Raw genomic sequence first — 27,915 nt, 5'->3', positions numbered from 1 at the left:
TTTGAGTATACGTGATGTAACACGAGATGTGACAATCAGACAGTGTGCTGCGCGATCATGAGCGCTTTTAGCTTCTCCCCCTTCATCATGAGCGCTCTCTGTGTCAATTAAACATGCGGCTCTCCTGGCGCTCTCATTATCTCATCAGTCACTCATCTCAGCACTATTTTGTATCTTTGACATTTATGTTTCATGTGGAAAGGTTTTGCTTATATGTGGCATTTTCACTTATACTTTTCAACATAATTGATCAAATACCATTACTTAAAGGAGGAAAGTAAATGCCTAATAAGTGACATGGACTCAATGATGACTCAAATGACACAGAATGAAAGTCATTCTGTGAAATCTCATGACTAAAATCATGACTGCATGCTATGCAAACCTTTAGTCATTGTTGTGTTTGCATGTGTAATTAGTTCTTATGTACAATTATTATGTTTTATTTGTTTGGAGAGGCTTTGGACAGTTGGAAATGTTTTTGGATGCTATAACTTTTTATTACTTTATATCAACACAAAATATTTCTCAGATACAGTTGGCATGATAGGGAACAAAATAAAAGCAGTTTTTCTGAACCACCTTATTTACACCCAGAGATATATAATGTAAAATCAGAAAAATAAGTAAAAATTATTTTTGGCTCAAGTTTTGTGCAAGTTTTCGTTTTCTAAGCAGTTTCTTAGGATGAATATATCATAATCTATATCATTAAAAAACTCTTGACCCATTTTGGGAATGTCACTGTAACTAAAAACACCCTTAATGATACCACATATGCCTGACTTATGTTTTCGATGACTTGAACATTTCTGCGGAAAGTTTTTCCGTGAAATAGCGCCCCCTTTTGGACCAGCCGGCGGGGCCGCAGAGTTAAAGGGGTTAAACAAGAAATTTGATTACATTTTTTATGTGCAATTTTAATATTGTAGTAGGTGTAAACAATACATTTGCTACTAAGTAAGGTATCATTCCAATTAAAAATAAAGTGCCAGTGGCGTTTTTCGTATGGAGTGTACAAAATATGCTCATGTGAAACAGTATTAACCTGCACCCTTCCGAGTACAAGTGCCCTCCAGAGTGAGTATTGTTTGTGAACTGCTACGTTTCCTTCAAACCTGTTTGTGTAAGATTGTTAAACACATTTGAGGGACTAATCCAGTGTTTCCTCTGTCAGTGATGAACCGTTCAGATGCAGGCCGGGACTGGGATCCGTTGGAGCTCACAGCTGTGGTGGCAGGTCCAGTGTTTGTGCTGTGTGTTCTGGTTCTGCTGGGGCTCTTTCTCTTCCAGCACCACCAGCGGGCCTACGGTCATCGGCAGAGGCTGGAGTTGGAGGATCCCAGCACTGAACACATGTTCCTGGCCAAGGACAAGACTTTACAGGACCTCATCTATGACCTCTCCACATCAGGATCTGGGTCCGGTTAGTATTGGATGAAGTCTACGAATGGATTTCGGCTTCTCTTGAACTTCAGTTTATGACTTGTCCCGCTATGGACATTAATAATACTTCAATTCATGTGGCTTTTTGAGGAGATGTTTTTTGTTATGTCCAGTAGACTTGCTTTTAAGGTGGGTTATTCCATAATCAGAATAGCAGATGCAATAATGGATGCATTTTGCTCTCTCTTTGAACAGGTCTGCCACTATTTGTCCAGAGAACAGTGGCACGTACTATAGTACTGCAGGAGATCATTGGTAAAGGTCGGTTTGGTGAGGTGTGGAGGGGGAAGTGGAGAGGAGGAGATGTCGCGGTGAAGATCTTCTCGTCTCGTGAGGAACGCTCCTGGTTTCGTGAAGCTGAAATCTACCAAACCATCATGCTTCGACATGAGAACATTCTGGGCTTCATTGCAGCAGACAACAAAGGTAAACAAATAAACAAGCAGTACATATTAATGAGCTTGGAATTAACTAGATAGTTTTGGTCTAATTATATTTCGTTCTCTCTGTCACAGATAATGGCACATGGACTCAGTTGTGGCTGGTTTCAGACTATCATGAGAACGGTTCTCTGTTTGACTATCTAAACCGATATTCAGTCAGCATAGAGGGCATGATTAAACTGGCGCTGTCGGCTGCCAGTGGACTGGCCCACCTGCATATGGAGATTCTGGGCACTCAGGGTGAGTGTGTGCTTTCATTAGGGATATCATATTATACACTTCAAGATGCTGATGGGGTTCATTTAATGATATAGTCGCTTTGCTCCAAAGTCTAGTTAGCTGCCTCGCTGTTTACTGTCTACAAAGGAAGTTGTCTTCCAAGATGGTGCTCCTCATGTGAACCTCTAAGCTAATGACTTGATACTCAAAATGTGAAAAATTAGATAGAAGGCTAAACGGTATATTTTACTTGATGAAACTATTCAATACTAAAAAAGTAGGCTGAGAATGTCATGTGACTGTTTTGCAGAGATCTCTTATCTTTGGGTCGAAAGCGAATCGATTCTATTCTCAAGTCACAGGTTTTTGATTCGATTCAAAAAAATATTTTTGCTATTCGATTCACAATAAAATTCGATTCATTTTTTAAATGCATTTGTTAGGGATGTCTTAAAATATCAAAATATCGATTATTCATTAGCATGTTATTTATCGATATATATTTGAGGCAGTGATATATTACAATTAGATAACATTTCAACTAGAAGCCCAATTTGCTTGCTTTCCAATTCACTCAGTTGGCCTTTGTTTAACTGTCTGGTGTAATAGCGTTGGCAGACCACAAGAGGGCGATTATAACATTTACTGGAGCCGATCAGTATCACATGATACATGATCACAATCACACACACACACAAATAATGAGCTGAAGCCAGTTATGCTGCGTTCCATTCAACAAGGAAAGACGGTTTGCAATGGAACGCCACTTGAAATCGTTATTCCATCAGGGAAACGTGCGGAAATGTTCAACTCTTATTTCGGCAAGATGCAGTAGCGTGACGTCAAACAAACATGCCGGCACTCAGGGAGACAAACAAAGTGAAACGTTTATGTTTAATAAGTAATATCGATAAATGAGTCACAGTTCCTACATAACCTGATATTAAAGCTTGTTTAACATGAGCAGAAATAGGTGTATAAAACATGGTACATTATACTCTCTTTTAATAATCGTACACCTGTAGCACAAATGCTCACGTTGCAGCTTTGTTTATCAGTTGGGTTGCTTGGAGGCATCTCTGATGAGAGTCAAACACCTGCTAAGTTAACAGGAGCGTTGCAGTTTTGTTTCCTTGCACGTCATCTGAGCATCTGGCAATGGAATGCCTTTATTGTTGGAGATCGGAGATATCAAGTGGAATGTCCCACATCAGAGTTGAACGAAACGCAGCAACTAATGATTTGGGTAGAATTTAATGGAAAACTATGTGACTTGCACTCCGGGAACTTCAGAATGTTGAGGCTGAGCATTGGCGGTGTGTGTGTGTGTGTGTGTGTGTGTGTGTACTTTTGAAGAAAATGAATCATTGTTTTTGAATCACACTGTATTTGATTTTCAGGGGCATTATTTACCATTTTTTTCTAATAATTTAAAAGATAAAATGGGTCTTATCCATGTATTTCACAATGCAAGTTAAGTACTCTAAAATTACATAAACATCAACTATATCATGGGTTACAAATAAAAAACACAAGAAATCATTATGAGGGCAATGTTTGTTATGAGCATTTTATGATTTTTAATGCCATTTTTGCCCCAAACTCCCCTTAATGTCAGACCATGTAGTGGCTACACAGCTGTATCAAAAGTTTTGTGCCCGTTTAACTCGCGACGAGTGCTATTGCGAGCTGTCATTTGCTCGTGAGATAGTGGCCACCCGGAGGAGATGTTAGACTTGAGGTTCTTGACAGACTCGGAAAGCTGCTCAGAAAAAGTTTCAGTGAGAGTTACGGATGGAATGCAGGGCTCCAGACTGCAACCAAATGGTCGTTTGAAACTACTTACTCATGTGCGACATGCAAATTTGTATGACATTTTTTTTAATTCATGTTGAAAAACGAGGAGAGAGCGAGTCTGCCAGAGTTGGGTCCGTGAGTGATTAGTCAACTGTGTGTGTGTGTAACATCATCTACACTCGTGTGTCTCACTTTTGTGGCGTCACACTCAACGTCCGTAATAGTGCGTTCACATACAACGTGAAGAAAATATTCACCTCCCATTGCTCGTGCATGTTTGACTGCTAGATTATACATTTGTGTTTAAACATGCGTTCACGTGAGTAATGCGAACCCGTAGAAGTACTCCCCCCTTCTCTTCCGGAAAAGGACAGGAGGAGGGGCTTCAGTTAACCTGTGACTGTGATCTAAAATAAAACAGCACATTGTAGTTTCTGTATTTATTACCAAAGCATTAATCAGAAATACAGTTCAAATGGGGAAAGTGTGAATAATAGCATTGCAGGTCAACTTAACATGTGCGCCCCTAATTTTTCTGCCTGTGCCCCTAAAATGTTCAGTTAGGGGCTTCGGTGCTCCTAGTAAAAGAAGTTAGTCTGGAGCCCTGGAATGGAGAGCATGCGCGATCCCATGAATGGCGATGGAAGAGGGCGTCCCCTCACAGACGTGCGCTCGAGGATGCTCTAGTGAATGAAGTCTCATTTAAATCACACATGAAACTAATTTAAGATTTAAATATTCTAAAATAGTGTATATACTTAATTTCTGAATCGAGATTTATTTGATTTTTAACAGGTTAAATCTATTATTGACTAACAATAATATTTCAAAACCAATGCATATGAATTGGCAGGATTAGTAATCAAGTAATCGAGTGAATCGTTACACCCCAGTCGGAGGGATGACACTTGCTGAGAATGGTGGAGAGACTCTCTCTCCCTCTGATTACCAACAAAATAACAACAGGAGTACCGTGTAAACATAAACAAATGTAACAGTGATTTAAGATGTAATTCATGGAGTAACTTTACCTTGTGGATGTTTGTGATTGTTTATTTATTCCTTCAGGGCTTGCTGTAGAAAGCGTATGTCCAAATGCAGCTTTCAGTGAGTAAAGGATTTATGTTCAATCAAATAGTCTGTTTTACCTCCGCTTTCAGATTTTTTTTAAGCCTAATTTATACTATAGATAAAGCCGAAGCCGGCATTTATATGATGCATGGCATCGTTTTAAAATTAGTTTTTTGAAGGTGATTTCACAGTGGTTCACTTTCTGTTAGTTTGGGAAGTAATGCCAATAATGCAGTTCTTTCTGTCTGTGGATCCCCGTTTTTAGCACCGTTTGGCTTCTTTGTCTTTTTAACCCATATGTTGTGTTCTGGTCATTTTGACCCGAACAACATTTGTTTTATTCTTAATCAAAGTGGAATAAATTTCCTTAACTTTGTTCACATATGGTATCTGAAAACACAAAAACAAATGTGGACCATTTTCTTAAATTTTTATTGGTTTTCTTTCACTTTGTTTCACCTGTTGTGTTTCCGGTCAAAAATGACCGGCCAATGTAAATGAATGGATTAGACTAAACAATACAGAAATATTGAGTGATCAGGAGCATCCCAATCCTTTAGATGAGCACATATGTGGATGTGTGTTTGTACACACAAAGTCCTCGGACATGTGTACACACACACACACACACACACACACACACACACACAATGTGTCCATGTACACTCTTTGAGGAATATTTCAAAATCTACTTGCCATATGTTGTGTTTGAACTTGTTTGAGTCAGTATAGTCTGCTGTAAGTTACTATATATCATTGTCTATGTTATATGTATGTTTCAGGTTGGCAAAATGTAACAAGGACTCCTGTTTATTATATTTATGTGTGTCTGTGGGAATTTCATACACTAAACTGCAGTTTGGCCTCTGAGTGAAGGAAATTTGCTAATTGCATTTTACTAATTGAGTCCTTTCCAACGATATATAACGCATGACTATCTCATCTTTTTTATTTCTTTACCAACTCTGAATATAATTGTGTTAACAAATGTGCAAATTATGAGAACAGTTCTAATTTGTCAGCACATTAAAAAGTATTCAGTAAAAAAGTAAAAATATCATATATATATATATATATATATATATATATATAATAAAAAAAAATTGTTTTTAGATCAAGCAAGTGATTATTAATTTATTACATAATTCTGCAGGGAATGCCCCTCACTAGCCCGTTATGAGCTCAGTTAAATTATTCCTTCAATCAATAAAAGATTTATATTTTAAAATATGTTCAAGTAGAACACAAAGTTGACCAGATCTAATGGAATATGTGCGATATGAGAGATTTCTTAACTATCTTAGTTGGCTGGGAACACAAAAGGTGTTGGCATAAATGAACACAAGGAGCCCCTTCCCTTTTTGGTGAAGTTATCAGATCTGACTTCAAAAAACATCCAATCTCTCTTCACACATTTGTCGTGATCGTGCTGTCTTTGTGGATTTTGTGTTGTAAATCATATAAAAATGTGACGAGCTTCAAATTGATACATTTTTACGATAACCTAGGTAACTACTCATACAGCCGGCATGCACGATTGAAAATAAAAAACTATGTCCAAACCACACCCACAATTGGTTTAACCAATCATCAATGCAGACCCCAGAAAACACTTGATGATTAATCACTATGGATTACAATCCGCATTTGAGAAATGAGGCTGTGAGTGATCGCTGATGAAAACTTTCAGATCAGCACGACTTATGGTCATTTCTTCAGTACAAGAAGCTTACTGGTTACTTGATGATACCACAAGAGCCCGGCCCATTGACAGAATGATTTTTTCTAACAAGTTTGATCTGCTTTTTCAGTTGTCAGAGCCATTAACTCAGTAGGGAGTCCTGTTGATCAAGGGATTCTGAGCTCCATCTCCCCAAACTGGCTGGCAATTATGTAAATTAAGCCAACGCCAGAAACTCCCTGGAAAAATCAGATAGTGTGATGGCGGCTTTAGAAGGCAGCATAAGTTTGCTATGCCTTTGCATCATAATGCTTAAAACTGTTGACTAAGTGGGGAGCTCTATTGGATTTGAAACCAATTGAAAATGTTATCACTTTATTTTTTCTTTTGCCCCCTTTTCCCCCCAATTTGGAAAGCCCAATTTCCACTACTTAGTAAGTCCTCGTGGTGGCGTGGTTACTCACCTCAATCTGAGTGGCGTAGGACAAGTCTCAATTGCCTCCACTTCTGATACCGTCAATCCGTGCATCTTATCACGTGACTCGTTGTGCATGACACCGCGGAGACTCCCAGCATGTGGAGACTCATGCTACTCTCCACGATCCACACATAACTCACCACACGCCCCATTGAGAGCAAGAACCACTAATCATGACCACGAGGAGGTTATCCCATGTGACTCTTCCCTCCCTAGAAACCGGGCCAATTTGGTTGCTTTGGAGACCTGGTTGGAGTCACTCAGCACACCCTGAATTTGAACTCATGACTCTGGGGTGGTAGTCAGCGTCAATACTCTTTGAATTACCCAGGCTCACTTTCTTTATATGTATGGATATAAAAGCTTTTGACATGGCACTTAAATATAATTACGATTTTTTCACCCTAACACCATAGTTTGAATGATTATCAAAAGAGTCACATAGTGAAATATGATCTCTCTTAGACAAAAACGACAAACGTCTCATGTCTGCTCCGATCACTGCTTCTTTTAGCCCAAAAATAGCCAAAGCTCCATATCCGGCTGTTTTCTTTCAAATGAGCATTATTTTACTTGTCTGTAAGTTTTCTTGGTAAAATAATAGTGTTATGTCTCAGATGTCCAGATAAATGTTCTGCCCAACAAAAACAAACAAAATAACATGATGAACAAATAATCTGAAAAATGTGTCTGAAATGTTCTAAATAATTGCAAATCTGAGGATCCAGCTTAACGACCCCTAGACTGAGACGTATGACCAAACAGAGGGGAAACATGCATGTGATCCAAAATTTAACGGATGTCTATGGTGCAAGTGCTCACCTGCATTAGAGCGCCACCTACATTTCAGATCTGTATATTGTGGTGAAGTGTGATAGATTGAAATGTATTTTTACTAGTACTTGCTGCCATCTAGTGGAATGAAATATGATTTTTTTTTGCAAGAAGACAGAGCAAACAAAATTGCATGCTAACAAAGTTAGGGGGGAAAGAATATTTTTCAATTTATGTTCACTATAATTAATTATATATATTATTATGAATTATTGAATCTTTTTTTTTTTCCTTAAATAAATGTTTTGCAATTACCCCACTGGTATGTGTAACAGGTGGCAGCAAAAAAATGCACCAGAGCTGAAGAGGTTAAATATTAAAATGCCACTAGATGGCCCTGATTTTAAATTATATCTGTTAACACATTAACTTTGACAACCCTATAGTACTCAAACTAATGTAACTAAATGTACTAGAAAATGAACCAAATAAACATAGAAATCATAACTACACTGAAAATGCAAAATAACCCTGGGTGTGTTTTCTAGCTGATGTTTTGTTGTTGGTTAATAGGAAAGCCTGGCATCGCTCACCGCGACTTGAAATCCAAAAATATCCTGGTGAAGAAAAACTGTATGTGTGCCATCGCTGATCTCGGCCTGGCGGTTCGTCACGAGTCTGTCACAGACACCATCGACATCGCACCCAACCAACGCGTTGGCACTAAGAGGTACTCCAACCTGTTTTATTTATAGAGACATCTGCAAACATATTTATAGCTGCATCACTTGAAAGTTTTTAAATAATTAATCAATCATGTATTATATACATTTATACATGGTCGTACTGTCATATGTGTTTGGTTTTCAGTGGTGTTTATGCCTGAATAACATGTGTTTTGTTTGTGTTCATCAGGTATATGGCACCTGAGGTTCTGGAAGAGAGCATAAACATGCGTCACTTTGATTCGTTTAAATGCGCTGATATCTACGCCCTGGGACTCGTGTACTGGGAGATCGCTCGCCGCTGCAGTGCTGGAGGTATTAAAATTAAACACATTTTCCCAAAAGGTTCAAATTGTTATTTTTACTGACCAATGTGCACATAATTGCTGGATTTAAATGAATCCTTGTTTTACACAATATTTACATTTTAGACTATCGATTGATTTTAGAACATACATTGTGTGTCAGGTATTCATGAAGAGTACCAGCTGCCCTACTATGACCTGGTGCCCTCCGACCCTTCTATCGAGGAAATGAGGAAGGTGGTGTGTGACCAGAGGTTACGGCCCAACCTCCCCAACTGGTGGCAGAGCTATGAGGTGAGAGCTCTCAACCCTGTGCTTCATACAGAACTTGTTGGTCATAAAATGTTTTTCTTTTTGTGAGTTTATAAAAACATCTTTTTTTTGGACTGGAGAGGACATTTTAAGTTCTGGAGAAATGAGGTGCTCAAACTAAATATTGTATGATATCACTCAATAGGGCTAGTTAATCTGGGACCAAATGTTGGTTTATAGATATTGATTAAATTATATTTCCCATAAATTAAACAAGTATTTGTTTATGCATTTTGCTTACAATAACTGTACAAAAACAGCACTGAAAGAAATGGGAAAATGGTGGTTGTCCGATTGACTAAATTATATTATTTGTGATCTACACAAGAACATTTCTCATTTAAACTTTTGATTAATGTAATTCCCTACTTGATTCAATTATATAGGATGAATGTGAACCAGTCAAGTATGTTCACATCATGGGCAAGGGGATTTGTAGTTCCAAGCATGCTTTTGCATGAGTAAAAATATTAAAATTACGTTTAGAAAAGGAGGACACTATTTAATGATGTTATTTGGGGATTTAGAGCCAATTCTGATACAGAGTGGAGCTTTTGCTTAGGAAGAGAATGGATTCACAAAGAACATGCTGCATTACTGAAGGAGCAATTACTGCTTAGCATTTGTTAGCTAAATGTTAGCTAATTATGAAACCTTACAACATAAATTAGTAACGTGACACAAAAATATATTAAACCTGACAATAATGTTATAATTTTAGGGACTTAATTTGGTCATTTACACTTTAAAGTTTGGATTCATGATTAAAAAAAATAACTGCCAAAATATTAACAACTACAGTCTTGACCAACACCAAATAGGTATCATTTGAAAATTTAGAAGCTCTACTTTACAATGCATGTAGACATTATGACACGTTAGCTTTCATGGATCAGGCTAAACCAATCGGATCGGGTTCAGATCGGTGCAAAAATCATCCATATTTGTGCAGAGACACACGTGATTGGTGACTGTTACATATGCCCACCAGGAGATGGCACTAAATACATGACACAGACTCAATGATGACTCAAATGACACAGAATGAAACTCATTCTGTGAAATCTCATGACTAAAATCAGGACTGTATGCTATGCAAACCTTTAGTCATTGTGTAATTAGTTCTTCTATACTTATGTTTTATTTGTTTGGAGGGGCTTTTGGACACATGGAGATGTTTGTGGACTCTATAATAAATTAATTTCGTAATGCTATAACTTTTGATTGCTTTGTCATATCAACACAAACATTTTCTCAGATACAGCTGACATGATTGGGAATAGTTTTTCAGAAGCACCTTAGTTACACCCAGATATATATAATGTCAAGTAAAAAAAAAAAAAGTATATTTTTGGCTCAAGTTTTTTATGATAAATAAAACAATTTGTCTCATTATTTATCCTAATTTATATAATTTAAATATTTGAAATTTTTCTTTAAATTATTTGTGGTAGACTTAAGTCTTTAATTTTGGGAACGCCACTGAAACAGGAAATCTTTAAAAACACCCTCAGAGCTTAAAGGGTTAAAAATGACTTTTTTTGTTGAAACTACATAGACAAATGATGTTTTCTCAAAAATAATTAATTCGCTAAACCAAGTGGAAAAATATGTTGATGTGACTTAATTGATTCATGTTAAACTGATGTACACGATTAATAAAAAGTAAAAATTTTAAAGTAATTTCATGTAAATGTTTTTACACTTTTTCTCAGAGAGTAAATGACATGAACAGGACTGAATTGTGAGCTTTACTGCAAATTTGTGCATTTTGAAATGTTTTGTCATTATTGCTTAAATAAAAGTAATGGTCCTCCAATTTGTTTCCTATTTCTAGAAAGTGCCCCATCGTACATCAAACTCTTATTTAAATAGAAGAAGAAAAATCCTGTTTTTAACACTATGATTGCTTTAATTCAAACATACATGTTGTAGACCCTAAATGTACTTTGTTTGTCTTCCTTCCAGGCATTGCGCGTGATGGGGAAGATCATGCGAGAGTGTTGGTATGCCAACGGCGTGGCCCGACTGACGGCTCTCCGTATCAAAAAAACCCTGTCTCAACTCAGCGTGGACGAAGACGTCAAAATCTAAATGAAAGCGCTAGCTTCTGCGATACTGACTGTAACACTCCTAGGAAAGCAAAAGTGTACAGAAACCTCCACTCGAAACTATCCTGCCAGTTTAAAAGTATTTCCGTCCACTAAGTTGTGACGGAGCCTACCTCACCCCCCACCACCAAAACTACTGAATCCAACAGTACCCAAAAGCCCTTTCTGCAAGCGTCACCGCTTTCTCTTTATATTTCAGTCTTTATCCTCTGAAATGACCTCAGACTGCAGGCGCAAATAACGACCCACAACGAGCACTACTGACCCAGCTAATATCTGAAACCTTTCTCGATTCTTTTTCTGTTTTTTTACTTCAGATTTCTCTTCAAATTCCCAAAGAACATTGTTTAAACCAGGAACGCTAGTATTGATAGTAATTAGTAGTAACCTTTTAACTTCTAACCAACCGCTTGCTGAAGGCACACAGCAAAAAAACTAATTTAGGTATTTTTTGGTTTTGTTTTCCAGTAAAATATCTAAACATCCTTAAAACAAGATGAACGCTTTTTGGCCAATGGAGTAAAAAAAAAACTCAACGTGTTTTAAGGAAGTTTAAATATTTTTACTTTGAAAAGCAGAAAAGAATACAGGTTCATTTTTCTATGATATGAACATTTGTGGGTTTGATGCGTTTTTGGTCTTAGCTCTGTTAAAGGCTAGCAGACTACCTTGGTGAAGTAGTTTAGGCTTAAATACAGGTCTGTAAACTAGTTGTGAAACCAGATGCAGATGAAACACTCCAGTTTGATGTAGGACATCACAAACAGAATGGGTTGATAAACTGCTTGAATTGGTGCAAGAATGGCTGACGGGTCGGAAGATGACTGAGGCACGATCACTTATTTCCATTTGTTAGCCGGTGTTTTTGAACCATGTAAAAGCTGTTAGCAAAATAACCTTATTTGCACTTTATTATGGTGGTTTTGTGAGCATGAAGTGGATTATAGCCATCTTGGTTTTGGAATCACACACTAGCACAGACTTCTATTCTTACTACTGATTGGTACGGAGATATCTATTTATTTTAGCTTGTAGATCCTTCATATTGTCCTTATTTTTTTATTGCCATTTGAATCTCCTCTACTCCTTGGGCAACAAAGCTACTGTATATAGTATATTTTTTAAAGTATGGAAATGTAAATAGCTTACCCTTTTTTAATTTCAGAATCCTTTAAGTAAGCTAATTTAAAGTGTTGGGTTCTTCACTTGATAATATTTTTACTTTCTGATCGTTTGGCAGTCAGGTATTGTGACAGGAACTTGTAGGGGTCACAGGTTTGGTCCGCAACACCCTGGCAAAATTGGTTATTTCTTTATTTTGACACGGTTTGTTTTCTTCAGCTAATAGTGTGTTGCTGTTCACTGTAGCATTAAATAACTCTAAAAATGATTTGACGTTGATGACGCACGTGTCAGCTGAGGAATATTGGGAATGTTTTGGATGGCATGCACTGAAGTTGAAACTTTAACATCACGTTAAAGGGATCGTTCACCCAAAAATAAACAATTCTGTCATTTATTTACGCTCAAATCTTGTCAAACCTGTATGACTGACTTTCTTCAGTGGAGCATGAAAGATGTTTAGTAGAATGTCCACGCTGCTGTTTTCCATACGAACGGAAGCAGCTCTTGAAATGACAAACGCACTATCAATTAAAGTCATATAAGGGCTTTTGAGTGACGAACAGGCCAAAATTTAAGTCGTTATTCACTAATAATCTTCCCATTTACAGTAGCTCTCAAATTTATTTCACAATTGAAATCTGTCGTGATCAGTTACGCAATACCGCTGACATTTATATGTCAAACCTGGCGTTAGACTTTGACGTTCCAAGTGTGAATGTGCGCCAATGAGAATGAGACTTGATAACTGGCAGAAGCTCAATCGACAGCATTTGTAGATTGTACACATAATGTAGAATACTACAGAATATTCGACTCAACCCTCCTTTTCTTTAAAAATGGCTCAAATCTGGGTTGCAGAGAGACACTTACAATGGAAGTGAATGGACATTAAAATACTCACTGTTTTAAAAGTATAGCAGCAACAAGACGTAAACAATATATGTGTTAACATGATTATAGTGTGATCAAATTGCTTACTAGCCTTATGTTTTCTGTGTGAAGTTGTATTCCTAAAACGACCGTAGAAACGATGATTTAAAGAAGCTGTAAGTGATTTTTTTCCATGGACAGGTATGCAAAATTGTGCATTAAATTAGTGTTGTGAGATACCTCACTGGTCTCTGTGACGGATCTAGACTCTGTAAATGGCAAACAAAAATGTGTCCGCGGGTCACAGACAATGCCGCTTTCTGGCTGTCAATCATTTTGCGTGTTCTCATAGTATTTTTGTTGCAGCGAATGACATTTTTATGCCCTGTTGCTCATAACTGTTGCCAGTTGAGGGCACTATAACCGTTTCTGCTCATGTCAGTCTCGATTAAAGCTCATTTGGTATCTTTGGAGTGCAGGTTTTGGAGAAAAAGGGGCGTGGCTAATCCAACGTGTCTCATCTAGTGGAAATTCTAGAATGGCTAAAATCGCTTGCAGCACCTTTAAACCAACATTACAGCTCAAATAATACACACGTTTTAACAGAAGAATTAATGTAAGTGCTTTTATAAAATGACAAGCTTCACATTTCTGCCTTTAAACCCTCCAAAAAAATGTAAGTGACTCACTGTAACTCCCATTTTTGCTTTTTGAATGAAAAGGAAGGACAAGTTTTTTCAGGTAATCAACATTATGCAAAAAAAAAAAAAAAGCTTTTGATTGAGCTTATCATGTATGGAATCTGGAACATTCCTGTAATGACTTGTTGGACTGTTCCTCGCACAGAGCCATCATATGGCTTCTGAGGACTTGAAATATAGTGCACAAGTCAAGGTTTTTTTATGGTGCTTTTTGTCATTTTTGGGTTTGTTCTGTGGAACACAGAATGAGATCATAAGTCATATGGGTTTGGAACAACACAAGGGTGAGTAAATTATGACCATGATCTCTTAAGGCACAATATCTCTTGATTCTAAAGGAAATATATGTTGACTTGAAAAGTTTGCTGTTAAAAAAATGCACCTTTTTATATCTTGTACACTGTATTTATGACAGCCGACCTTTGATGGATATTCATTTAGTCTCACATATTCAATGTATACTACTGCCCTTCTTTAACTCCCTGTGTCCGTATGGAATATGCAAGATGTAAATATAGTTTCTATTATGTATTTTCTTTTTGTTTAATAGACAACTCTGTGGGTGTGGCTAGCTATATTTCGTCATCTGTTTTGTTTTTCAGTGTGACTCAATGATATTTTAATTCAGGTTTATGTGTATAGCGCTTTTAACAGTAGAAATGGTCTTGAAGCAGCTGTACAGGGTTTATAGTCATTTGATTTAAGATCACAGTCTCTTAAGAATGTTTTTCAGGACTGATGTCTCATTTGTCTGAGGTTTGGAGTGTATTGACAATCTAAATAGCAAGTTCTCGGTTACTCTGCATATTGCGACAATTCACATGTGCGTTCTTGGAAAGCCAAAAATGATTGGATATATTTAGAAGTAGCTGTTTGATGTCTCTGTTTCTTAGATGTTTATTTTTACTTGAATCCAAAAAGGAAACCTACGTCAGCATGTTTTCTTTATTTGAAACACTGGATTTTTTTATTTTTTTAAAGGGATAGTTCACCCCAAAATGAACATTCTGTCATTATTAACTCACCCTCATGTTGTTCCAAACCCTTTCTTTCTTCTGTGGCAGAATGTTGGCCTGAGTCACCATTTCACTGCATGGAAAAAATATGCAAAGAAAGTGAATGGTGACTGAGATTATTCTCCTTAATATCTGCTTTTGTGCTCCACGGAAGAAACAAAGTCATTTGGGTTTGAAACTATATGAGACGGAGTAAATTCGATGTTTGTATTTTGGGGTTAGCGACCCCTTGAAGTTTTAACACTACTGAAAAAGATAAGAGTACACTAACATGCTGCTAATAGTGAAATCTTCTGTCTGTAGAGTACATAAACATTTAAATCGGGGGAAAAAGAGAAGATTTTACCAGTATGTGTTGATGCTGTTAAACGAGTGCTTTTTCATTCATTTTCAACTTTTTTCTAATTCAGAGTGTGTACATATATTTATAGCTTCATGGAAAAACGGTCGTCTGCTTGGCTGGATTTAGGGTGACTAGATGACACGATCCGTTTCCCATAGCGGGGAACCCCAGCTGGATATCTGTTGACAATACGATTATGGCCGTGCAAATCCTCACTGTCTTGAATTATCACAAGTAAAAGTTTCCTCTATCTTCTGTAACCTTTGACCTCACAACCCACACATAATCTGAGTGTAATTCCCAAATCCAAATGGAGAGACTTTTCAGGAATTTCAGTTTTTCAATCATGTACATGTTCAGTGGTAATAAAAACAGATTTTCCTACAAATGACTCGTCTTCATTTTGCACTTTAAACCAAAAGTTACATCCTGACTTTATTTTAATGACAATTTAGCACATTTTACCCTCAGTTCTCATTACTGCAACGAAAATAAGGTGGTCATCACAACGTTCTCATTACCAAAATGTGGAAAAAAAATATATATTTCAATTGTAAATACATAATAAACAGTACTGCATTTCATGTTGTACTGTTACGGTAAAAAGAATCATCATTGACATTGATGCGGATATTAAAAGTACACTGTCTTTACAGCAGCTGTGGTGGCCGAGCATTTAACGTGAAAAATACAGTAACGTGTTTCAGGCTTTACAGGATGTAATTTTAATGTCTATTTTATCTACATCAAATTTTTACAACATTTTACTGTAAAATGACATGTATCGTCTTGTTAATTTTATTATTTTCTACCGTATATTTAAAGGTAGCCACCCGGTTACCAATTAATGTTTTTTACTGTAACATTTTTAGTCCATTTTTAGTGTAGATTTGGTCCAATTGGTAAATTTAAATACCGTTTCAAATGTACAGCCACAGGATGTAAACATTATGCGTGTATTAGTGTGATAAAATAACTATCAATCCTTGATGTTTAAAGTTATAAACAATTTAACAACTTCCTTGCCATGACATCATAATGCCGCAAAACTTCGTTATCAAATGTCACATTATTTATTATATTTATTAGAATTGCCAGGCTATATTATCATAAAGTTTACAACATCAATGGATAACGAGAGCCGCTAACTTGGATCCTTCAATAGAGCATAAATGGAGGTTGCATTATGATTGTTTTAATAATTACAATAATACGTCAACGGTTTGTTCAGCCGCTGACGTGTTTGTGAGCAATTAAAAGAAAACATTTGACAAACTGAATACATTTTATTTTGCTCATGCATTGAATAAAACACGACATGAATTAGAAAACAGTTTGTGTATTTACATTTCAGCCATTTGAGTCATAAAAATGATTACAGAGAGAGTGAAACCAGCTATATTACATTAACATGGTGAAATGATCTGTTGCCCGTAGCAAGTCTGGCTACGATGTAAAAAAACATGACACAAAAGGGCGTGCCGTCCAGAAGTGGACGTTTCACAACAGCTTTGCTCGAACTCCTCATTGAATTTAATGAACTTCCCACTTTACATCTATAAAAACACTAAATATTTCTCGCAAATGACGTCGTGAAATCAGTAGCAACATTTCAAGCTGTAACTGTAAATGAACACTTGTGCAGTGTTAAACCCTCTGTAACTGTTGAAAAACATGAGCATTGATTCTAACGTGTCTGAGCCGATACAATAAAGAGCTTCATTTCTGTTTGATATATCAATAATAAGAGCGCAACGGTCTGATTTTGGTGGTAAAAATCCCATTTACCTTGTTACACTTGTGGTGTTCCTGGTCAAAATGACCGGCCATTGAAAATGAATGGGGGAGATCAAAAATAAGAGAAAGATTTAGTGTTTAGGAGCATGTTCATATATGTGCATGTGTGCTTGTAAACATAAAGGCCTCGGAACTGCACATACACACGCGCGCGCACGCACACACACGAGAACTGCCTTTGCCCCACAGTGACCCCTGTCCAATAGAATTGTGGTGCTCCCAGTCAAAGATGACCAGCCATTGAAAATGAATGGGGAACATCACAACAGTACTTATTTTGTAATAGCACAGAATATTTTCACATTTTATATAATATTGCCAAAATTATCCAGAAATAATGCTTTTTTTTACTCAAAAACGGAGGTGCATAAACTCAGGTCAATGAGGCCTTTGATCAATAAGCTCCAAAAAAGAAATACAAAACCTGTGCGAACAAAGAACACAAGTTGACAAAAAGATGTAATCCAATATTTGGTGATAATATAGCATAATGATAGAGATTTATAAGCTATTTTTAATAGGCCGGTCATTTTTGACCGGGAACACCAAAGTAGGCCAAAAATGTCAACGCAGCACAAGCGTTAAGTACGTTAGTAAACAGTCTTGTATCTTTGGCTTTTTGTCCAATTTTCAATGTTAAAGTTTTCTTCAGATTAAAGTTTTTAATGTTGTGATTCACCTCGGAGCTGGTTGGTTTGATTCGTTGGCTTATGAAGGATATTATGAAATGCCTATGGAAAAAAGAAATGTGACATACTTCCGTATCCAAGACGTGTAAAAATAAAGCGGGCGGGCATTTTTGCACTCTATAACAATGTGGTGGTGGGATTCTATCTTCTAACAATAATGCTAAATATGAACTGATTAAACATCTAAAACATCTTACAAAAGATCTCCCTTGTCTTTGCCCCGTTTTCACATTGTAAAGAAAGTCGAAATGACTCAGTGTGGAACTAAAGATAACTTGGATTTTCACACGGGTAGCGTGTCCAGAGAAACCTCAGCGTTCACAAATCAAGAGCTCTACATGAGAAGAAACTAAGTAATCTAAGTAATGATACTTTCCGCTGAATCCTGAAGGAGTGAATGTTTGTCAGTTTTGAAACATTGGCGTTCAAGGATTTACCTGTGTGACACGAGCGACTCGGAATGCTATCGGAATGTCTCTTATTCTGGATTAAAACTAGCTTTCTTCTCCAATGACACTGTGTATGACACCTGTGCATTTTGTGTTTCAAGTTCATGCTATTTCCAGGTACAATCTTTGTAACCCAAAGAGAAAAAACACCCAAAAATGGGGGCAATAAAGTGACAGATTGCTGCTAAATTCATTTGGATTCAGTTGTTATCTGCAACGCAGGAGTGTGGCTGGTGTTGTTTCCTATTTGACTGTTTTAGCGCTGTATTTTTGTAATAGTTTCTTTGCTAATTGGGCAGCTAAATATCTAATAAATTTGTTGTGCTATATAAACGGCTGTTATTGGGGTGCCCGTACTTCTCTGTGCTCAATCAATCTTTCCAGCTGCAGAGAAAGTAAGAGGGACGTCCTCTGTATTTTTGACTTCCGTCAAGCTGTTCCTGAAAAACATTAAAGTAGATTAAATTAAGTTCAAATTTGTGAGCATTACAAATGTTTTTTTTTTTTTTTTTACTGGAAACCAATCTTACCATCGTCTCCATTAGTGAGCACCAAAGCCTGCAAGATATCTGAGAGAGACACGATGCCTTTTACTACCTCTTGCTCATCCACGACTACTAACCTGTGAACCTGAGAGCAGGAGAGAGAGAGAGAGAGAGAGAGAGAGAGAGAGAGAGAGAGAGACAGGGTTTGAGTTATTCTTCAAAACATGTCCTTTGTGTTCTAGAAGTAAGGAAAGTCATACGAGATTGCAACGACATGAGGAGGGTCTACTGTATTCTTCACCTCTGCCTCCACCAGTCTACCGATAATGGCTTCAAGAGTCTCGTTTGCTGTGCAGGTGAGGACGCCTTCAAAATACTGTGAACGATGCTGTAGGGCTTTAGTCACAGTGATGTCCAGGTTATTGTACGTCTTCTCAGCTGCCAGATTCTGTGTGTATATAAATGAGACTGGACTGAGATTCACACGTGCAATTCAGAAATGTAAATTCTGTTGTATGTAATTGCCATGTTGGCCTTTACAAAAATACAGATATTTTGCTTGCGAACAGCTCGTCTATCCTGGTTTACCTACTAGACCAGCACCAAACCAGCATAAACCAGTCAAGCGGTAGCGAGAGCCACAAATATATGACTGTGAACATGTGTTGTTGCTGCTGGTGAATTCAATCCAGTTAATCAATAAGACATCACTAGAGGCATTAAACACACACTAGCAGCTGTGACCACCAACACACACACACACACACACACGTTCAATATCTCCACCAGCATGGCTCAATATGGCTGATCTGGTCTAATAGAGCAACACAATAATACTTACGATAACATCAAACTTGGAATAGATGTCAACCACTCGCCCTGTCAGTAGAAATGAGAGGAAAATAAAGAGGAAAAAAACAAATTTTTAATCTCACATCTATAATGGTTCGTTGTAACATTTTTACTATCTTCTCTTTCTTCTGCTGTAGCTTCTGTACAATTCTAGCTACTCTGTGAACTCAAGTGTGATCCGGAAGATATTGTTGACATTAGTATATGACAAATTGCTGATCACTTTAAACTGACAGTAAGACTAACTTACGGTGTGAAGTGATGGAAAGTGTCCAGTCAATAAACATTCAAATACACACGGTTTCAACAACATTTGCAGTTTTAGTGTGGCAAAATCAGGGATTAATTGGCATTGCAGAGTTTATCAGATTACAGAGTTCACCGGTGATATGTCATATAATCCTTAAAACAAGATACACTTGAGAAGCAGCATAGAAGATATTTAGACTTGTTTTAAGAGAATGTATCTTAAATTGAAGTGTATTTAGATATTTTTAATTATCTGTTCACTTCAATCCATCTTTAACTCACATAAAAACAACCTCTCTCTTATTAATAAAGCTGTATATTGCCAGTTTTCTTCACAATAAATACACAGTGACATATATTATGAGTCAATAAGTTGTGAGCAATCACGTTATAATCTAGCTGCATTAAGTGTGTGCACTCGAGGGATGAGCGTCGAACAGCAACAGCACCGCCCTGCAAAGAGTGGAGCGAACTGCAAGAAACATCATCGGAGGTGAGCTTCCTTCCTTCCAGGACATCTATAACAGGTGGTGTGTAAAAAAAGCTCAGAGGACCATCAGAGACTCCAGCCACCCGAGTCATGGGCTGTTCTCACTGCTACCATCAGGCCGGCGGTATCGCAGCATCAGGACCCGCACCAGCCGACTACATGACAGCTTCTTCCCCCAAACAATCAGACATTTGAACTCTCACGATCAAAATACATCAGCACTGCACTTTATTAATCTCACACTGGACTGTCATAAATTATATTTCTCTTAACAACACACTGGCAACTGACTATCAGCCAACAGCCTTGAATGTCAATACAACCACTATACAACCTTACTGCACATTTATAGATATTATTTTAATTACTGTGTATTCTATATTGTGTGTACTGTATAATGTATATTATTATTTGTATATTGTGTTGTGTAATTATGAGTACATTAGTTTCATAAATTGTGTTGTGTGAATCTGATGTTTATTGTAAATTGGTATATGTCTCATTACTGTCATGACTGCTATGTTGCTCAGATCTGCACCAAGACTTTCACCCACTGTGACGATAAAGTGATTTGATTTTGATTATAATTTGTAGAAATTTGCCTATAAATATATTGTTTCCTTTCCAAATGTAGCTAAACTCAGCTGCTGAATAATAAATCAAATATATACAGTATAACCTGCAGCAGTCTGGCTGTCTCACTAACACGCATTTCATTCATTAATGATATTCAGTGATAAATTCCACCATACAATGACTGCAAATGACTTTCCTTTGGATAAATGTCCCAGATGTATTTATTTATAAATACATTAGCTGTTATCTTACTCTGACCATGCTTTGAAGAAATTGTATTATCAAATTAAGTAAATAAAATAACTGCGTTAAATACATTTAACCACACTACATATATTGAATCTATTTCAAAGGTTGTAACTCATCTTAGCAGCTTTATCTTATGCATTTGCATTTCAACATTTATTGATATAGAGTACTTCTCAGTGAAACTGTGACACAAAATAAAGATATAAACTTATATTTAATAAAAACAGGTTGACGCATGCGTTCATCGCATCTCTCTGCTACTCACACATGGAGCATCAGTGACTGAAGCACGTAGTTGTTTATTCAAAAAGGGCCGCTGATGCTAACACCCTTTGCATCATTCCAACTTTTGTCATTTGCGTTTCGAGCCGATCTGTGGTTAAATATTAGCTTCAGACCTCCATGTGAGGAGAAACTGTGAAATGCACTTGGACTGGATGTTCCAAATATTTCTTCTGCTATCTCGGAAAAGATCAGCACTTTAAAATCCTCTTTCAAACAGTCATTTTAAGTGGCGTTTCGGAAACAAGACAACTATGGTGTATGTAAACACGTTTAACTGGAAACTAGCTGGACACACTATTTCAAAGCGGAAGTACGTCATGAGGCTCAGTGCAAGTAGTCCAGTGGCGTTCCAAGCGGGCTGATATTTAGTATAACAGCACTGGGACACGTCACTTGTCTGTAGCATTTCAGATATTCTCTGCATCGCAATGATTTTTGGCTTTGTTTTGAACTATTTTTGTTAGCAGGGGGAAAATGTATCAAATTGGCTATATTATGTTTAAAATACAAATATGAAAACTCAATACGAAACTCGGTTTATAGAACCATTGTATAAAAGCAATATCACACCCACAATGATGTTGGTCTGAATATCAGCAAAGCTGCGATTACCAGAAACCTCGTGGCAATGACCGAATCACAGCCATGCTGATATTCACTAGATGATCCTAGCACTCTTTTTCTCTCCTGTATTTTCCACTCACCATTTTCATCCACCACGGGCAGGGCGGAAACCCTCTGATCCACAAAGATTCCCAGAGCAGCGTACAGCGGCGTGTCGGAGTGCACCACGGCAATGTTGTAAAACGTTCCGATGTTCAACTCCTCCAGAGTTTGAGAGAGAAACGCAGGTTTGGGGATCTCAGATATCTGACAGGGAGAATAAACATAACATAAACATTAACCTGATTGTCACAGAATTAAATGCACCTTCAGTTAAAAGATGTTCTAGTGTTATACCTTATTATTTACTCGATATTAAAATATGTTCTGGGGCCAGCTGCCAGATTTAAGGTTATCTTGCAACTAGGCCCTGGTGTTTTTCCATTGCTTTGTATGGATTTAATCTAATATCTCTATGTGTGTGTAAAAGTGAACGGTTTACATGAGGTCTGATTGATTGTACACTTACAAAGAGTTTGAGGAATTTGAGGATCCTCTTGTGTGTGAGAATGTAGAGGGTGTTTCCTGTCAGTGGATCAATCACAGGTAATCTGTGGATCTTATGCTTCAGTAGAGATGAAACGGCATCATATAGACTGAAAGAAAGAGGAAAAACCCACAAATATTTCATCTCTCCAACTATTCTAATATATAAGCTAGCAAAGTGCAGAGCTAAAACTCTTACCTGGCGTTCGGCGATATGCTCACGAGAGGCTTGAAAGAATCTTGCAAGTAGACCTCTATCAGACAAGAAACAACAGATAAATATCAGTTAACCTTGCCTGCATATATCAAAGCCTTTAAATTCATGATCACACTAATAAAAGTCATTCCTACCTCTCCATGTCTCTATTTTGTGCTCTTCTATCTCATATATCTGGACCTAAAACAGCAACAAAAATGTGAAATTTGTGAAACTATGAAATTCTGAAAAATCATTTTTATTATGGGCAGGAGGAGAGATTTTTACCAGAGGAGACTTATAGTAGCGATGAAGTATATTGATGAAATCTGTGATGGTCAGCATACCTACAATAGACAAGAAAAGTAACAATTAACAATGCTAAATAACAATTATTTGAGTACTTGTTTTACTCTTAATCAATACGACTTTGAATTAACAAATTAATGTGTTACAGAATCTTTAAAGTCAACATAATAATCAAAATGACCCCATTTGTTTAATACGCGTTCCTGGCCTCATTGTGCACGATCCATAAGTTTTACATCTTTACAATAAAGGTGCATATTTTAATATTAATGAACTACGTTAGTAAACATGAACTAACAATGAATAATAATTTCACAGCTAATATACTGACACATTTTTAACATTAGTGAGCATTAGTTAGTGCATTATGAACTAACACTATATAACATGAATAACACTATACTTACAAATTAACATGAACCAAGATTAATAAATGCTGCCAAAATGTTTTGCTCATTGCATTGCATCAATAGCATTGACTAATAAATAGCATACAACCTTGTAAAGTGTTACCAATAGAGCTGGGTTTTGATACAGATTTCCCAATTGGATTTTGATTCTAAAGCTCTAGTTTCAATTCGATATTCTGGAAAATATGTGCATTTTGCTTACATATGAAATAAATTCCCTCTCAGGTCATGCTGTTATTTATAAAGGGACCTTCTAATCTAAAGAGGGGGCGTGTCTTATTCAACAGCTTATTTTTATGGAAGTCTCAAAACAGCTAAAATCGCTTACAGCACCTGTTATTAAAAAAATGTGTTAGCAATGCTGTGATGGGGTTTCTAATACAGCTAATGAGGTACTGACAGTTAATTTGGCATCTTTCTTTCTTATGACTGTCAATGTTTTTTCTCTTTAGGAAAGTCATGGAAACGTAATAGTGGAATTATCTTTTGCTGCTGGGGCAAATGGGAACACAAAAATGATATCTGCTGTGGTCTCCCATTCACCGCTATAGAGTACTTCCATGCTTCAAACCCAAACATGTGAAAAGGGTCTATTGCGAATGCGGATTAATGTTGTCTTTAATACTAACAATGCATTTAAAATCACAAAAAAACAAAAAAATGGCTTACCAACAAAGCATTGCTTCTTGCTGTCCCAGAGAGGAGCTGCTCTCACCCCATTAGATACCAGAGCAAAGAATGCCTTTTTCACCTGTAGACAAAACAATCACAAAATAAAAAGCAAATTCATGAATGCTGACACAATTGACAGAGCTCATACATTCAGTATTAGAGATAGACCGATATATTGGTTTAACCGATTAATCGGTGCCGAAAGTTGCTTTTTGGAACTATCGGTTATTAACAAAAATGCTGATAGTTGTCAATAGTTTTTTATTATTATTCCTTCCTAATATGTGGGCACTTTAATGCATATTTTACTATTTTTATGATATAATCAAGTGTTCTAAATTAAAGCGAGGGCATGCAAAGAAACATTTGACTATATAGAAATGTGCAAATACAAAAGCCTCTTTTCCACCATCGGGCTGAATAGTTCTCATCGCAAAACTGTACCGTACAGTTCCGATCCGGGCCGGCTGCAGCGGTTAAGGTTTATTTTTCCACTGTGGTGTAATCAGGAGAACGTATGCAGAAATCCATCAGCTGGCGACGGTGTGAGAGGTAAACATTGGAGCGAGTGTGGCATGCTATGGAGTATCATCCCATATTCCAGTTTTAAGGAATTATTATCCCCCCTGGTTTTACTCAGCAAACCACAAAGACAAGGACCATGTCACAAAAAGGAAAGCGAAGAGAAAAAGATGAGAGGTTTACCATTATTAGCTGAGGGCTTGTGTTTGCCTTTGGACAAGGACATGCAAAAAGTTCCCAGACTATCTATGAAGGATATTTTTTGACAAAATATTATATCCATATTATATGAAAATAGTATACAAGTATACATTGATGTATTTTGAGTTTAAATGAGCTAGTAATCTACTTTCCTGATGGAAAAGGAGTTTAGAAAAATAAATGTAGGCTACAATAGTTAAACCATCATAATAAAATTACGACGATACACTGAACGAGTCGCCAAATAATAAAGTAATTCCACCAGCACATCTGAGAACGATTGAGTATGGTTAGCTAACCGTGCCAAGAAATCCAGGCCGAGAACGGTTTACAATCATGCCACGCCGAACCGTTGGTGGAAAAGTGGCAATTTTTTCTCCAATTTCAAGTAAGTGAACCGCTAAGCTAATGATGTCAACAAAAGCTAATTATAGTCAGGCGTTGGCAAACCTGGCATCCAATTAATGAAATGAGATTGGAGGTGTGGGTTAGAGATACTTTGACTTATAAAAAGCACTCAAACATTTTGAGTCATGAACATGCCTAGCAAAAAGAGATCTCAGAAGACCTACGATCAAGAATGGTTGCTTTGCATGAAGCTGGAAAGGGTTACAAAGTCATTTTGAAGAGCTTAGATATTCATCTGTCCATTTAGACAAAATAGCTATAATTGGAGATTTAGTACTATAGGTGCTCTCCCTAGAAGTGGCCGTCCAGACAAGAAGACTCAATGGGCACACCGCAGAATGCTCAATGAGGTAAAAATGAACCCTCGAGTGACAGATAAAGACTTGAAGGAATCATTGGAACAGGTTAACATCTCTGTTCATGAGTCTACTATACAGAAAACATTAAGCAGGCATGGTGTCCATGCCAGTACAACAGGAAGGAAGCCGCTGCTTTCCAATGAATACACTGCTGCGCTGGGTGTCTGTGCATCAGCTGAAGCTAAATAGATGTTACAGTAGGTGATGCAGCAGGACAATGACCCTAAACATTGAAGTAAATCCACTACAGAATGGCTTCAATAAAATACAATTTTGAAGTGTCCCATTCAGAGCTCAGACCTTAACCCAATAGATATGCTGTGGAATGACCTCAAGAGAGCCGTTCACACCAGACATCCTATGAATATGGCTGAGCTGAAGCAGTTCTGTAAGGAAGAATGGTCCGAAATTTCTTCTGAACCTTGTGCAGTTCTAATCCGCAGCTACCGGAAATTATTGGTTGAGGTTATTGCTGCCAAAGGAGAATCGACCAGTTATTAAATCCAAGGGTTCACTTACTTTTTTCCACATCACTGTTAATGTTTAGTGGGATGTGTTTAGTAAAGAAATGAAAGATTATAATTGTTTGTGTGCTGTTATCTGAAGCACATTGTGTTTGTCTGTACTTGTGACTGATGAAGATGAGATCACATCTTATGACCAATTAATGCAGAAAACCAGCTCATTCCAAAGGGTTCACAAACTCCTTAATGTTTCAGTTTAGTAGCCAAAGGCTCCCAAGTAATTTCTTTAGTCTGGAGCCCTGTTGTAACCAGCCAGGTCAACCAGGAGCCAGGTCTCCGTCATTTTAACATTAGATCCACCAGTGTGTTTCAAGCTTGTTAAGAAAGACAAAGAATTGTATTTAGCATTCTATAAACTTATTCTATAAAACTATAGGCCGACTTATTGGCCTTTTCCACCACCTTTGTTATTGGTATCTGCAAGATCCACTATTAGCCGACCTCTATTCAGTATATAAACTATATAGTCACAGAGCTGTTTTACAAATTCAACATTATTTTCAGATGTGATATCTTCATCTGAACACTCACCTGTAGAGAAGTGTCAAAGACCACAAGTTTTGAGCTGGTGGGCACCAGATCATAACATCGGTGGGATTTCATGAAGCGTGTGTACACATTATACTCTGGGTCTGGTTTAAAAAAAAATCGAAAATACATTTAAAAAAAACATCAGGTCATGGACAAACAGAACAAAGTGCAAGAAATCATATTTCTGTTGTCACTCCAGTCTCACGTTTCATTGAGCACACTGGAAACATATTAATTCACATTCTTACCCTCTATGGGTGCCTCTTTTTTACCATCCAACTCATCTAGAACAGCAGGAACCTGAAAAACAGATGTTGGAAGTCTCTGAGAGAAGATACGGGCAAACATTCAATACTCACTTTCTCCAGATGAATCTCCTCTGACAAACACTTAATGTTGACTTTGGATAAACCTCAGTTTTTATACCCATCAAAGGCTTAACATACATATCAGCCACATGAGTTAGGCCTAATAAGTTAATAGCTGGACAGTTCTGCTTGGTCAAAGTATTATAAGTAGACACTTTTTGCAGGGTTATTTTCCATTAACTAAAAATGGACTGGCATTCAGTAAAGCAGTGTTCCTGCAAACATTAATACAGTTAAAAACTAGTTTAGGAAACCTGTGCATTTTTGAAAAAGTCGATCAGCTGGTATTACAGTACAAACTGATTTTGGATAAACAAATGGAAATTGAATCCACATGGGATCCCCTGAAATAAACTTAGCCTAACTAGTTTATTGCAAATAGACAACTTATAGTTTACAACTAGTCTTAACATCTAATAACTAAACTTGAGTAACAGCAGCAAACTATTGCAAAAGTAGTCTAACGGCAGGAAACTAACGAAGTATCAAAAACAGAAACAAAGTAACACGGTACTTGAGTAAGTACTACAGTACTAGAATAACAACATAACTAAACTCATTAAAGTAAGAATACTTACACACTCCATTGTCCATTCACAGTCTCTTATAGACTCAAATAGAGTTTAGTTTGGTCTCTGGAAACAGCAATGATGATTTAACTCAGTCTGTGAACATTGAAATTATGTTTTCATTTGGTTCGCTGACAGAAGACGAACACCTCCTGCGCA

At 37.1% G+C, this 27,915-nt stretch overlaps 2 protein-coding genes across 2 annotated transcripts in view; one reads left to right on the top strand and one right to left on the bottom strand.

The window, feature by feature from the left end:
• Positions 1–15,906, top strand: part of LOC127646315 (activin receptor type-1B-like) — a 34,397-nt gene extending 18,491 nt beyond the window's left edge. The window contains exons 3-9 of the mRNA XM_052129863.1: positions 1,178–1,426; positions 1,642–1,872; positions 1,962–2,129; positions 8,483–8,639; positions 8,825–8,949; positions 9,103–9,233; positions 11,220–15,906. Coding sequence (XP_051985823.1) covers positions 1,178–1,426; positions 1,642–1,872; positions 1,962–2,129; positions 8,483–8,639; positions 8,825–8,949; positions 9,103–9,233; positions 11,220–11,345 — 1,187 coding nt within the window. The 3' untranslated portion in view covers positions 11,346–15,906. The remainder of the gene's footprint in view (positions 1–1,177; positions 1,427–1,641; positions 1,873–1,961; positions 2,130–8,482; positions 8,640–8,824; positions 8,950–9,102; positions 9,234–11,219) is intronic.
• Positions 15,907–16,387: 481 nt separating this feature from the next.
• On the bottom strand, positions 16,388–27,915 carry LOC127646328 (5'-AMP-activated protein kinase subunit gamma-1-like). The gene is made up of 13 exons (XM_052129883.1): positions 27,766–27,915; positions 27,068–27,119; positions 26,820–26,920; positions 24,272–24,353; positions 23,172–23,230; positions 23,039–23,084; positions 22,887–22,941; positions 22,671–22,797; positions 22,243–22,408; positions 19,679–19,716; positions 19,139–19,285; positions 18,883–18,982; positions 16,388–18,792 (listed from the first exon to the last, which is right to left on the bottom strand). The coding sequence occupies exons 1-13, from the start codon at positions 27,772–27,774 to the stop codon at positions 18,782–18,784; spliced, it is 993 nt and encodes a 330-aa protein (XP_051985843.1). The 5' UTR covers positions 27,775–27,915; the 3' UTR covers positions 16,388–18,781.

The sequence above is a fragment of the Xyrauchen texanus genome, chromosome 7 (assembly GCF_025860055.1).
Source record: "Xyrauchen texanus isolate HMW12.3.18 chromosome 7, RBS_HiC_50CHRs, whole genome shotgun sequence".
NCBI classification, from domain to species: domain Eukaryota; kingdom Metazoa; phylum Chordata; class Actinopteri; order Cypriniformes; family Catostomidae; genus Xyrauchen; species Xyrauchen texanus.
Note: the sequence above shows the minus strand (reverse complement) of the source record. Positions and strands in the feature narration are given on the sequence as shown.